The 15,092-nt window shown below is 44.8% G+C and overlaps 1 protein-coding gene across 4 annotated transcripts in view; it reads left to right on the top strand.

The window, feature by feature from the left end:
• Nucleotides 1-15,092, top strand: part of LRP6 (LDL receptor related protein 6) — a 107,777-nt gene that overhangs the window by 49,732 nt on the left and 42,953 nt on the right. For all 4 annotated transcript variants that reach the window (XR_014526256.1, XM_083503314.1, XM_083503315.1 and 1 more), the window contains 2 exons: nucleotides 9,778-10,174; nucleotides 11,747-11,918. Coding sequence is in view for 3 of the 4 variants with exons in the window: in XM_083503314.1 (XP_083359440.1) it covers nucleotides 9,778-10,174; nucleotides 11,747-11,918 (569 nt within the window). In the remaining variant the exon portion in view is untranslated. The remainder of the gene's footprint in view (nucleotides 1-9,777; nucleotides 10,175-11,746; nucleotides 11,919-15,092) is intronic.

The following is a 15,092-nucleotide window of genomic DNA, read 5'->3' on the forward strand; positions in this document are numbered from 1 at the left end:
CGAGATTTTTCCCTTTTGCCCCAAACAATGTGTCATACAATATATCGAACCAAAAACCAAAGATCTTTGATGCCAGGCAATTACCGGATTATGACGATTGAGCCAACTCATGCCCAGCACCATTGGGTGCCCAGCTAGTTTGGTCACATGAAATGCCCTGGTCTCTGAGTGATGACCCATATCCATTCTCATTGGTGGAGTCTCATAAGTCACTTCTCCTGAAAGTAGCGGTCTGCCGTCGATTGTTTTCACTCGCAGTGGGGAACTCAAAGGTAACAAAGCGATTTTGTGTTCCTGTACCAATTTCTGGTCTATGAAATCTGCTGACGCTCCTGAGTCTAACAACGCCTCTACCTGGACGCTGTGTCCATTGGGTAGTTGTAGTTGCACCTTCACCGTTAGCCCTGGGATAGGCGGTTCCGCGTGAGAGCCTTCTATTGCTTCTCCACCCGGCTGCAAGCTCCCATTTCCAGCCGGGGACATTCGTTTCCCTGATGCAGTTCCTCTGGGCAATTGTCGTGTCTCATGTCTGCTCCAGATAGAGACTCCCATCCTTTACGATTGTGACATTGTCGTGCTAGATGCCCTGGTTTTCCACAGACAAAGCAACGCCTTGCATCTCTTCCTTTCCCTGCATTTCCTCTTACCATGGAGGAGGTAGTAACTGGGAGGGGTCTGGCTGCTCCTAATTCCATGGGCTCTGGCCGCTCTCGTCCTGTCACGTTGCCCGCTCTGCTCTCTGTACTTTCGATATTATTTTCCCGCCACCGTGGTCTCCATTGTTCCTTCTTTTCACTAGCCCTCCGTTCCACGCGTAGGCTCAATTGCAGGCACGTTCGGACCAGAGAGTCCAAGGAACTAGGTTCTGGCATTTGGGCCAATTGGTCTAAAATCTCATTATTCAGTCCTTCCCTAAAAAGGGCTGCAACTGTTGGGGAATTCAGATCCCATTTTAATTTCTGCACCAGCAAACTAAAGTTGGACCAATAAACTCCCACAGTGTCTTTTCCTTGTCTCATTCTCAACAGCTGCCTAGCTGTGGTTGTTTCATGCGCAGGGTCTAAGAAAATTGTGTCTAGATACTGCAGAAAAATTTGTAGATTTCCTAGGGTGACATCCCTCCGAGATATGAGGGGTATCACACAGTCCTTAGCCCTCCCTTCCAAGAAATTAATCACATAAGCAACCTTCTCTTGCTCAGATTGAAATTCTTTATCCTTTATCTCCATTATGTAAGAAATTTCTGTCTTGAAAGCCATGTATTCAGAGCTTTCTCCCTTGAAGCTACGCGGACGTACAGTAAATGTTTTGCTCACTCTATCTCCACACGTCGATTGCAGCATGGTTCTATGTTCTCCCAGTGCTGCCGATAGTACGTCGACTTGACTTTTCAACTGTAAGTTCTGTTGCCATAAGTCCTGTAATGTTAGCTGGAGCGCGGGGGTTTCTCCTTGCCCAACTGGCGCCACAGCTCCATCCATTTTGGTTTCTCCTTCTTTACTTATAGTGAAGAGGCGCAGAGCAGAAGGTATTCTGTCAGGACTGGTCGTTGTCCTCTTCTGATCACCACACAAACGCTTCTTGTTCTTTTATAAAACTTTTTATTGCGTATTAACAAAACATTCTTATAAACAGTTCTTAACTATTATTCCTCAGAGTCACTTCTTTCAGCTACCTTCTGAGCTCTGCTTCTCCATGACCAGCCACTCTCAAAATGGCGAAGGCGCCTTTCCCTTCGCTTTCCTGCTCTTTTTTCTAACCTCCTGGCTAGAGCTGGCCTGTATCTCCCCTCCTCCGAATCTGAGCTAGAACTGAACCCTGGCCTTTCCTGGGAACAGCCGGTCCCTCCCTTCTATTAGATTCACTGCTCTCCTCCCCCCCTTGGGGAATGCTTTCTCCCTCTGATAAACTGAAAACCTCTAATTCTTCCCTGACAAAAGCAAATCCGTGTTTTCAGGAGATATAAATCCAAACAATGTTTTCTTTTCAGGTACGGAACAATCTATGCTGTTCTTTCAGTTAATATATCTGCCAAGAGCCAGTGCGATTATAATGAACAGACTTAAATTGAAGAGACTAATGTCCAAATCCTGTCTCTGTCACGAACCTTATTGGGTGACCCTGGGGCCTGAAATACAGGACAAAACTGTATCAATAGAGGCAACCCTACCTGTTACAGACCAGATTGGTGCTTCTGGACCACATGGCATAACTTTTATATTATTTCTCTGTTGTTCATCCCTGTTATTTATGAAATCAATTTATCACTTTTTTATTTCAATAAATTCCATATTTGGCTTTGGAAACATATTAGCACAACACTTTCAGTTAGGCTTACATTATGTCCCAAGACTTTCCTTGGTAGTCAAAATTGCATAAAGTAATCAACATAAAATATTACCAGTGAGAATATGCTAAGTAATAATCCTGCAGAAAATTTACAACTGCTCTACAGATGCTGTAGATCATTGTTGCATAGGTTTGTCGCAAGGACGGAAAGTGGAGGGAAGGTCTGGTCTTCTTCTGTGACAGATATGACTTGCTATGCCAGCAACAGTACCAGAGCTTGATGAATGCTAGATTGAGGATAGAGAAAAGAAGGTACTTCTTTATCAAATACTTCCATAAACTTAGGAATTGCTGTAACAAACTCTGCTGATGGTCACTGGCTTAGATGGCTTTTTGAAGGGGATTAGGCAACTGCAGTTCCATCCGTGGTGGCAAGATGGAAGCTCCAGTGTGCAGAGGAAGTATTTATCTCTATAGCATTTTTCTTTGGGACAAGCACGTGCAGAGAGCCCATTTCCTGCTTGTGGAATTCCTGGTACCATCTCACTGGCCACAGATGGAAAGAGGCTGCTGGAATAGGCAAACTTGAAAGGCAATTCTTATTTTGTTAAGTAGCATAGATGACTAATGGGTAGCCAAATTTGAATTTACTTCGCATTCTTCTCATCTGCCAATCCTTTGCACACCTAACATAGTTTTGAGTTATAAAACTGTAGTTCTTTATAGATAGGCAGACTGCTTCCCATGTGCTATTTAATCATGTCAGTGAAGTCAATTAAACTTATGTTATTGCTTTACAATTTGTTTTTATTAAATCAAACAATAAGTATGGGAAGATGCAGTATGTTTCCAAGCACAGTTCAAAGTATTAGTGCTGACCTTTAAAGCCCTAAACGGTCTCGGCCCAGTATACCTGAAGGAGCGTCTCCAACCCCATCATTCAGCCCAGACACTGAGGTCCAGCTCCAAGGGCCTTCTGGCGGTTTTCTAACTGTGAGAAGTGAGGCTACAGGGAACCAGGCAGAGGTTGGTAGTGGCACCTGCCCTGTGGAATACTCTCCCATCAGATGTCAAGGAAATAAACAACTATCTGACTTTAAGAAGACATCTGAAGGCAGCCCTGTTTAGGGAAGTTTTTAATGTCTGGTGCTTTACTGTATTTTTAATATTTTGTTGGAAGTCGCCCAGAGTGGCTGGGGAAAGCCCAGCCAGATGAGTGAGGTATAAATAATAATAATAATAATAATAATTATTATTATTATTATTATTATTCAAAATTGAAGACCGCTGGAAGAGAGGCAAGTGCTGAAATATTTTTTATTTTTAGCCCACATAAATTAAATCCAACTGAACAATGTTGGTGCCTAAACAATACCAACATCCATTTTCCCAAATGGAATGAAAATGAAGAGGAAGGGTTCTCAGTGAAATACGGGTAACTTAAATCTTATACTGGTTTTACTTATGTGATCACAGCTTTGCATGGCGGGGGGGGGGGCTTTAAACAAATAAACAAAGAGTGGAGGAAACCCACTCTCTATTTGCTTATTTCCATACAACTGTCAGGCTGCTGTCAGCAACTCCCATGGCTGGTTGCCCAGGAACGTACAAAGACAAGGAATGTTCTTACCGTCTGCTTTTTATTCAGTATTTACAGAGAGAGGCTATAGAACCCAGCCTCTTGGATAATGGCGTTGACCCAAATGAATCTCCAGCCCGCCCACCCCGTGTCTCCCACTTCCTCTCTTGTTATCCTCATCACCTCCTCTATGGGTACTGGCAAGCGACCTCTGTCTTTGAGCCATTTGCTCTCCTACTTTCAAGGCTTGCCAGGTTCTGGGAGATGGTGGGTCTGGAATGCTTTCTAAAGACACTGTCCATCAGCTGTTGCCCCCCTGGTGCTTCCTCTCCCTCCTCCTCCTCTCCCATTATTTCCCAACTTTTCCCCTCATCTGCCTCTGAGCTGTGACCTCCCTCAAACCTCTGTTGTAAATCTAAGCTGTCTTCCTCTCCCTCCTCCCTGGAAGTGTCAGGCTGGGGAGGCGGTTTCCACCGTTCCTCCTCTGCCCAGTCCCTGACAGCCACCACCTGTGCTGCTTGAAGGCTTCGGCAGCATCCCAGAGCTGCCTTCCCAAAGCTGGTTAAGTGCGGCACTGTGCTTTGTTAACGAGGCGCGAGGGCTCTGGCAGGGTTCTAGAGGTTCCTTCCCAAAGCTGGGCAGGTGCTTACTGGGCTTTGAAAGGTGGCAAGAGGGCTCTGGGACACTGCCAGAGCCCTTGTGCTGCCTTTCTGAAGCCGGGTAGGCAGCCGTCTGCCATTGGGGGGGGTGCAGTTCCGAGGGTTCCTGGCTTTACCCATTTTTACGTATATGGACTCCCGGAACCAAACCCTTGTGTAAGACCTAATAGCATTTTTTGCAAGTTTATGGCAAGCATAATTTTTTAAAAATTCAAGTGTTCTGATTCTTTAAGTAACAGGAGTATTTTATTCTTCGGTGCATAAGGCTGGATCATCAGGAAGAGGATTGGGAGTGAGGGAACACTCTGTGAATTACTACAATTTATAGTTCCTTGGCATTGACAGATGATCCATATAGCCAAAGGTGAACCTGGCTGACCCCAGCAGAGTAGTTTCCATGTCAATTAACTTTTGCTTTCTCAATTTGCAGCATATAAAAACCACCTTGTATGCATGTGTATTTTAATTGTATCTGGGAGAGGCAGTTGTAAGCAATCACTTTCCCCCCTAGTTTCCTGTTTCTAGCCATTTTGGAAATCTTCAAAAGAAATATTCATCAAGGAGCTGAAATTGCAAATGGCATAGTATTACTTAAATGCTATGTGAATTAATTCTTTTTGACTGATAATAACTGAGTTGGGCACCTAATTTCAGTTTCCACATGTTTTCAAAATAACACTTAGCAATGGATGTAAGCCAAAAATCCTAGTTCATTAGTGAGCTGAGTCAAAATCATAGTTCAATACTCCTCCAGTGTCTCAGCTCGAAAGTGCCAAAACTCTTGTGCAGAGCAACAGAAATAAACTGAGTGTGATAGAGAAGCCAAGAGCAAGCAGTGTGCATGAGTATGTTCAGGGAAGTTTTTAATGTTTGATATTTTAGTGTTTTTTTGGTTTCTGTGGAAGCCGCCCAGAGTGGCTGGGGAAACCCAGCCAGATGGGCGGGGTACAAATAAATAATAATAATAATAATAATAATAATAATAATTATTATTATTATTATTATTATTATTATTATTATTATTATTATTACGAATATGTGATGGCTACTGCTGACAACTTCATTTTACATAGGCTCTCCCGTTCATTGTACCAGATGCCGCATAAAGCTCTCCGGACTTTCCTCATGCCATGTTAGTGCGGTAGTGCTGTTGGGTGTGAAATAGTCTCTACCATAATAGAGGCTTGCAAAGTCAGGAATGGTATTGATCAAATAGATACAGAGACATTATTTCTCCGTCTCTCATAAAACTGAAACTCTGGCCATTCTCACCCACTGAAGTAGGTTCAGAAAAAAGGAAATCCTAATGAACACAAACTTCAACTAAGCTTATGGACTTCATTGCCACAAGTTCTGACAATGGCCACTGACTCAGGCAATTTTTGGAAAAAGATTTAACCTCTTCACTTCCTTTCTTATTTTAATGTACATTGAGCTGTTCACACATTATATACTGAGAATAACTGTCAGTCTGGTAAAAGCTTAAATGTACAGTCCATGTTTATGCTATTTCCATAATTCTGTGGTGGGAAACCTGTTTTTTGGGTTTGGGGGTTTGCCCCCCCCAAAAAAAAGGTGATTCTGCGGAGAATGCAGCACAGTTCTCTCTAATCTATGTTCACTGCATTTTGATTGTGACTTGCTTTTGAGGGGCAGTTATGTTTTAGTATACATTTATGAATACAGTGGTACCCCGCAAGACGAACGCCTCGCAAGACGGAAAACCCGCTAGACGAAAGGGTTTTCCGTTTTGGAGGCACTTCGCAAAACGAATTTCCCTATGGGCTTGCTTCGCAAGACGACAGCCCATAGGGAAATCTCCAGGACAGCGGGGAAGCGCAGCGCGTCTTCCCCACTGTCCTCGGACCTCCTCCCGCCGCCGGCTTCGGAACGAAGCTCCGATGCCGGGGGGGGGAACGCCTCCTCCCGCCGCGCGGCATCGGAACGAAGCTCCGATGCCGGGTGGCGGGGGGGGAATGCCTCCTCCCGGCGCGCGGCATCGGAACGAAGCCCCGATGCCGGGCGGCGGGGGGGGGGGAACGCCTCCTCCCGACGCGCGGCATCGGAACGAAGCTCCGATGCGGGGCGGCGGGGGGGGGAACGCCTCCGATGCTGGGCGGCATCGGAACGAAGCTCCGATGCCGGGCGGCGGGGGGGGAACGCCTCCTCCCGGCGCGCGGCATCGGAACGAAGCTCCAATGCCGGGCGGCGGGGGGGGGAAACGCCTCCGATGCCGGGCGGCATCGGAACGAAGCTCCGATGCCGGGTGGCGGGGGGGGGAACGCCTCCTCCCGGCGCGCGGCATCAGAACGAAGCTCTGATGCCGGGCGGCGGGGGGGGGGAACGCCTCCGATGCCGGGCAGCATCGGAACGAAGCTCCGATGCCGGGCGGCGGGGGGGGGAACGCCTCCTCCCGGCGCGCGGCATCGGAAGGAAGCTCCGATGCGGGGGGGGGACACCTCCCGCCGCCCGGCATTGGATGGCTTTCCTGAAGACTTGGGGTGGGAGGAGGGTTTTCCTTCCCACCGCCAACATTCAGAATGCTGTTCTGAATGTTGGCGGTGGGGAGGAAAAACCTCCTCCCACGCAAGCCCCGGGAACAGAGGGAAAGCGCTGCGCGCCTTCCCCTCTGTTCCTGTACCTGTCCTGAAGGCTTGCGGTGCGGAGAAAAGCCCTTCTCCGCACCGCCAGCCTGGCAAGCGGTTTCCCTAGGAACGCATTAATTGATTTTCAATGCATTCCTATGGGAAACCGTGCTTCGCAAGACGAAAAACTCGCAAGAAGAAAAAATTTGCGGAACGAATTAATTTCGTCTTGCGAGGCACCACTGTACACTTCCTTCCTCCTGGCTGACTTGGAATGTACTGCTGCTGGTTACCAAACTAATAGAATCCTATATTTTCATAGGAGGAGATGCTTTCAAGCTTGGCATTGTCTCTTCTCTCCCCTCAAAAAATGAGTTTCAGACCATATGATTATTCCTCGGCAGTTTCAATATTTCTAGTTGCTGTGAGGTATACAAACTACAGCAAATCCTCTTACAATGTGTTGCTTTTTTGCAGTTTAGCCTGGAACATATCCAGGAGCAGTCCTTTGATCCTGGCTGTGAATCTATACTTCCCCCGTACCAAAACCTGAAATAATGCCCCTGAGTTTGCATTGCATTAGCTGAATCTTCAAGCCGGCCGTTGGAGGCTTGTCTTACGTTTTTAATGTACACTGGTACCTCTAGTTGCCTTCACCTCTGGTTACATATCCTTCGGGATACGTACGCGGCAAACCCGGAAGTATTTTCCCGGGTTTTGCCGCATGCGCATGTATAGAAGATGAGAACCCAAAGATTTGCAGTGGTTTTTGTATTTCCTGTACTGCCCCAGTAGAATAAAAATTTGGCTGTATATTCAACATGCTGAGGCTAGAACACCATTGCAGATAAGTCCATGAAAGTTAGTAGTCTACACACTACTGTGCTAGGATTTTATTATTATTATTATTTTATAGCACAGGGCTTGCCAACCTTTTTTGGCCTGTTTTGCAAACCAGATAAAACTTGTTGTGGACATCTATTGGCTATGATAGAATTTGTATTTCAATTGTGTGGGGGGGGGGGGAGGAAACACTGTGGATGCCAAGAGAGGTGAGAGTAAAACAGAGACAAAATAACAGCTCTTGCTCCTGCTTGAAGATAGCTGATGGTACTGTCTCCAGTGGGTAGGTGAAGCGGAGTTGCAGAGCACAGGCGACAGAACACATAATCATGTGCCCCACTCTTGGTTGCTTAATTGTGGCTAATGCCAATCAGGAAAGTCTGACGCCACTGTGCCTACAAATTCTTCATTTGCTTTTGTCTGTGTGGACTTGAAATTCAAAATGCTTTTCTGCTACCTGAACTATATTTGTGGGTGAATGCATTTTTAATGGTTCAGATATATGAGGGAATGTCTTGATCATTATGATACCAGAGTGCTCTTCTCATCTTAGCTTCTGAATGCTTAACACTATTCCAGACTTGTAAAGAAAACACCCTTAACGCCCTTAATGTTGTTTGGGGTGGATTTTCTATTTTAGGCTACATTCCAACACAGCTTTGGAGTACTAAAGTGTCTCCAGATTGAACCATGGGTGTGATGTTAGAAGAACATCTGTTTACATTTTTTTTGTCTGTTTTTCTGGATCAATATTTGTTTGAGAGACATTTCAAAAACCCCAATACATTAATAGTGGATAAGAGAAAAAGGCATTCCAGTGGCAAAAATCAATAATTTCTTTGAATCCCCCCCCCCAGTTTCTTTCTGGGTTTTTTTGCCCATTAATCCTACATTTTTGATGGATGCGGGGAAATACCCCAACATGCTACATTTACTGGGTGCACATGTTAACCCGTGTAACATTCAGCTGATTTTCCTGGGATTTTCTTTGTCTCAGATGCTTTATGTGTACAGAAGATAACTCGGAATGGTGAGCAGTTGAAATTTCAAGAAACCATTTACATCTATGCATTTAACTATGTTCTAGAAGGATGGTAATGTAAACTTTGGTGTAAACTCTGAAAAGGAAGGGGCAACAGGCTGTAATTTTTACTCCTTCCCCCAAAAAACTATGGTTAACTGGTTCTGAATTGTGTTCCTTTAGGTTCTGAACTGATTTTTTCAGACAGGTGCTGCTTTTGTTCATGTGTTGTAGCTGCAAGAGATGATAATATTTTACTTTTTGAAAATAAAAATGTTTAGTTGTACAGGGTGGTCTTTGGCAAGTGACAAATTACCCAATCCATCTAAACCACAGAGCCTAGGGCTTGCCGATCAGAAGGTCGGCAGTTCAAATCCCCGCGACGGGGTGAGCTCCCGTTGTTCGGTCCCTGCTGCTGCCAACCAAGCAGTTCGAAAGCACGTCAAAGTGCAAGTAGATAAACAGGTACCGCTTCAGTGGGAGGTAAACGGCGTTTCCGTGCGCTACTTTGGTTTGCCAGAAGTGGCTTAGTCATGCTGGCCACATGACTCGGAAGCTGTAAGCCAGCTCCCTTGGCCAGTAAAGTGAGATGAGCGCCGCAACCCCAGAGTAGTTCGCAACTGGACCTAATGGCAACTGGACCTTTACCTTTACTTGCTTGTGAAATGTGTAAAATTGACACATTGAGCGTTTTAGATTAAGGGCATGGTACAAATGTAAGAACTTCTAAAAAATTATTTGGATATCTTTGTTCTAAGTTTTTTTAAATATATGTATATGTATATATATATATCTGTACAGGTGCCATGGAGCTGCTTCTGTTAGCCCGGAGAACTGATTTGAGACGGATATCATTGGATACTCCAGATTTCACTGATATTGTTTTGCAACTGGAAGATATTCGACATGCCATTGCTATTGACTATGATCCTGTAGAAGGGTACATCTACTGGACAGATGATGAGGTGAGGGCCATCCGGCGCTCTTTCATTGATGGGTCGGCTAGTGAGTTTATTGTCCAAGCACAAATTGCACACCCTGATGGCATTGCTGTGGACTGGATTGCCCGTAACCTTTATTGGACTGATACCGGCACAGACCGCATCGAAGTAACAAGGCTTAATGGAACCATGAGGAAGATCTTGATCTCAGAAGACTTGGAAGAACCTAGAGCTATAGTTTTGGATCCCATGGTTGGGTAAGATGCACTAATTTGCTATATCAAACCAATTCATTTCATGGGTTTCCAGCTTGCCCTGATTCAGAAACAGATATCTCAATTCTGCATTACTTAGATTAAGGATAAGCAGTTGGAGACCTCAAGGCCACATCCATTCTGAAAGGATTTCCACTGTGTTTACAAATAGCCTGTCAGTCCCCTGACACAATACACTGTTATGCATCTCAGTCACTTAGCTGAGATGCAAGCAGAGGACTATTCTGCAGTGGAAACAGTGTTGGCCCTTCTTACACACCTTAGCTACTTCCATGGGAGAACTGGTAAATAGTGATGAGTAGCTGACATGACTGAACTAAGCAAGAGGCCAGCCTGGAGATTTGGACAACCAAAGAGGCCCCATTCTAAAGAGAGGCAGCTTTGATTTTCATGTTTCCTAGTCAGCTTCCTAAATAGTTCTAGCAGTCAATCAATCTACAAATGATTGGCTGAGTCTGTAAAGAGACAGTACCAGAAACGTTCAGGCAGAGAATTGATCTGGTTACACAATTGCCAAGTCATTTGTGCGCTGTTTCTGTGGGTCTAGGTGTTTTTCTGGAATATGGGATGCTTTAATATGCAGGCAATCCTTGTTAAGCCTGCCCCACCCCTTTTCACGATGTCTTTGGGGTGTGTGATCACGCCTCATGTGGACGCACCTAAATCGGGAGTTGCCTGTTTTCTATTGTAATAAATCTCTGGAGTGGTTTAACAAAATTTTAACATTGATGCATTTTTTTCTTTTAAAATTATTTTGATCAATTTTTAATCCTCATTTTATTTGTATGTTGCCTTTCCATAGTTAAAATCATGCTCAAGGTGGCTTACAACATGAAAAGATTTTAAATTGCCCAGAACCTTTTCAATAGATGACATGTTGACCATGTTTTAGGACAATATGGTGTAATTCCTGAATTACTTTTCAGTTAGTGTTTGAATAGCTACTCACTTGATCTCCCATCTGAGTATCTGTGTATCTGAAGAAGTGTGCATGCACACGAAAGCTTATACCAAGAACTATCTTAGTTGGTCTTTAAGGTGCTACAGGAAGGAATTTTTTTATTTTGACTATGGCAGACCAACACGGCTACCTATCTGTAACTTGATCTCCCATATGCTTTATATGCAGTTTTATTCTTTCTGTCTTTAAAAATGTAAACATAAGCAGATGTAAGTCTCAGCCTGTAAGCATTAAATATTGTTCTATTTAAAACACTTTACTTTCCATTTGGGAGACTCCCCCCCCCCCCAATCTCTCGTGTGTTTAAAAAGTGAAAGAACTGCACCTAGTTCTTGATATCCCTTTCAGTGTGTTCATAGTGATGACCACACAATGCTCAATGCGTATACACTTCTAGGTTATACATTTATGAGAAATTTACATCAGATTGCAAAGCAGTTTAAATTAACTAATCTGTTTCAGTGAATCTCTTTAGCTAAAGAAAGCAAAGGCCACAGCCCAAATTCCTATCAACCCTGCTAAAACGCAAACAAATGACTATTTGTGTGTGTGATGATAGCATTTTATTGCAACATTTCTGTTTCTCCTTACAGCTATATGTACTGGACTGACTGGGGAGAGAATCCAAAGATTGAGAGAGCTGCATTAGATGGATCAGACAGAACTGTGTTGGTGAATACTTCTCTCGGCTGGCCAAATGGCTTGGCTCTGGATTATGTTGAAAACAAGATATACTGGGGAGATGCCAAAACAGACAAAATTGAGGTCTGTTATTTCTGTTTTATATCAATCGAAAATCCCAGATTTGCTGCTAGCTTCCTGAGACAGCCTATGATGAATTTGTGTTGAAAACTCATTAATCAGTACAACTAGAAATAGCTAGTTCAGGATCATAATTAATTATTGGTGAATTTTAATATCAGCATTCTCTGTTGCCTTTCTCTGAGCCCTTTAAGGATTATCTAAATTATATTTTATTTTCTGTTGAATAAAAGGTCAGTGCTGGTGAGTCAGAACAAATATATAAAACACAGAGTGTATTCACAAGGAAAGTGCTAGATATTACTGTCATTTCACAGAAATACGTAGCTTTTACCTGCTGTAGCTGTTGTGCATTTTTTTCACCAGCTTGGCTCCCAGTTCTGAACTTCATTGCTTCATACATATAGCTCTTAAAGCTGTAGACTATAAAACCACACATTGACTGAAATTCTGAAAGTAGAGAAGCACCCCTGGGATAAACACAGAAATTTCCCGAGTTCTTCTGAAGGTTCAGAAAGGTTATCATCATCTTGGAAGCCTTTCCTCCACCTCCACAGAAACAGATGGCTCCATTCGTTCCCAAAGGAGAATTTGGCAGTCTTATAATATCCTCTTCTTTTGAGGCATGCTTTTATAAACCCCAAAGTTCTTTTTCAAGCTTGGCTCAGGAGAACTTCGCTAGCAATTCCTATTGTTTAGTTATTGTAGGTTTGCTTCTTACAAATTCTACTTTTGCATATGAAGCAATCTGCTTGCTCTTCCTGTGTTCCTGGCTGAATGTTAGACCCCCTTAATATATGTGCATATCTACGGCTATGTCCACAGCTACTTCCATGCCATTGAAAAAGCACACAGGGTTTTCCACTCCTGTGGTTACTTCTGACAATGACCTGGTCTGCATGTCATGAAACCATAGTTAGACTGAACTATGATTTAAGTGCTGATGCATGCTACTGAAATCACAAGTGCTTTGCTCCGCTCCTGCTGCTGTTGGGAAACAAACCATACTGGGGGGCTTGGTGTTGCATCTGCACCAGGGTCAAGTTCAGACAAAAAGCTGAATGGTGGTTTAGCTTGTAGCATCAACAGGTGTTTCTACACATTTATTTCATAGGGCACTGAGAACAGTGGATTGGGTATATCCTCTCACATGACCTCAGGCAGGAGCAAAGACGTTTTCAATTTTGATCTCATTTTATTGTTGCTTTATTTTATCTAGTCTTCCTTAGTTTTAACTCCTGTCTTTGAGTCTTACGCAAATATCTATACAGTGGTACCTTGATTTACAACCTTAATCTGTTCCTGAAGTCCAGTCTTAAACCAAAGCGAACTTAAACCAAGGCGTGCTTTCCTATAGAAAGTAATGGAAAATGGATTAATCTGTTCCAGACTATGGAACAGCAACCCCTAAAACAGCAATTAGACATGAATTTTACTCTCTAACAAGGCCATTGATCCATAAAATGAAAGCAATAGACCAGGCTGCAATCTACTACCCAGTATAAAAACCCTTACTGCATCCTGCCCACACCGTCCTGTGCCTGTGAGGGAATGCCGGGGCAGTCACTTCTGGGGCTGAGCCGCTTGGCGTTGCTCTGGTACTGGGGAAGGGGGTGGTTGTTGCAGCAGCACAGCCTTTGATGCTGCAGTGACAGCGGCGGCAGAGGGGCCCAGTGCCGGAGAAGAAGAAGGGAGAGAAAGAGAGACGCACAAGAGATGCCAGCTGCCGTGCGCCAAAGCGCACTTTGGAGAGACCCCTGTTGGGACTTGGAGAGGAACGCGAGGGGGGTGTCACTTGTCCTTAGGATCCTGTGGCGGATATGGCCGGGAGGGTGCAGGGAGGGGAGTCCGTGGCAGCGAGCCCAATCCGGGTTGAGTTTCCTTTTGCTTTGCGCACACCTCCCTCCCCAAGGAGTGGAGATTATCGATCCGCCTTCGGCCTCCTTCTCCCCCGAGGTGCGCTGCCTTTAGGGACCTCCTCGCGAGTCAGCCTGGCAGCTCCACCGTGCGCGCTGTTGCCGATGTGGACCGGCAGCAGCTCACCGGGGGTTTGGGCAAGGGATGGACTCCCTCTTTTCCCACCAGCCCTGTTGGTCTAGCCTCTTCGCCTGAAGAGTCTCCTGGCTTCTTGATCAACTACAAAAAAAAGATGCTTGGCTCCATCACAAAGGATTATTCACCTAGGAGCCCTGCTAGATATACAGTTCAGGTCTCGTGGCTCTTCACCAGAGCAGATCAGCAAAATCTCCGCAGTGGCAGCTTTGATCTTAAAGACAAAAAAGATGAAGGTCAAACAACTGTCAACAATTCTAGGTCTCTGCATGTAAGCCTCTCAGATTATGCCTTGGGCGAAACACCATGCAAGAACCTTGCAGTGGTTTTTACTTCTACATTAATGGGCGATCATTCACAATGGCCCCAGGTCTTTGCTCTTTATCTCCTCAACTCATTCTATGGTGGGTGCAAACCTCCAATCTTTGGCAAGGCACTCCATTCAGAAATCTGTGCAACACTCAGATAACCACGGATACCAGTTTACAAGGATGGAACATTGTCGATCTCTCTACACTCAAGGCCTGTGGAGGCCACTCACTCCATCAATTGGCTAGAGTTGAGAGCAGCCAGACTGGCAATTGTTTCCTTCTCTCATCTTCAACTCCATCACGTCCTCCTTCAAACAGACAACTCAACAACAAAAGCCCACATATCTCGTTAAGGAGACACCCATTTGGAATCTCTCCAGAAAGAATCGGCTCTTCTCTTCAGTTGGGCCTGAGTGTCACCTCCTCAGCCTCACGGCAGAACATATCACCAGTGACAGCAAGCAGTTTGGTTGAGCTCCCAGGTAAATCAAGGGGAATGGAAACTCAACGAACAAGTGTTCCTTCAGATTCAACACTACTGGGGTCCTCTACAAGTTGATCTCTTTGCTCACAAGTTAAACTGTCAGCTATCCCATTACTTCAGCAGGTTCCAAGACAACCAATCAGATGCCTGGGATGCCGTAATGACAACATGGCTGAAGGAACTCTTGTATGCCTTCCCTCCTCAAGCCATCATTCCGAGAGTCCTCTGGAAGATCAGGTTGGAAAAAGCTCAGGTGGTTCTTGTTGTTCTGGCCCCACAGGCCTTGGCTGTCAGAGATTCAGGCTCTTTCAGTGGCCCCACCATTTCATC

This window comes from Podarcis liolepis (genome assembly GCF_965112155.1).
Source record: "Podarcis liolepis genome assembly, chromosome: 5".
Lineage (NCBI taxonomy): Eukaryota > Metazoa > Chordata > Lepidosauria > Squamata > Lacertidae > Podarcis > Podarcis liolepis.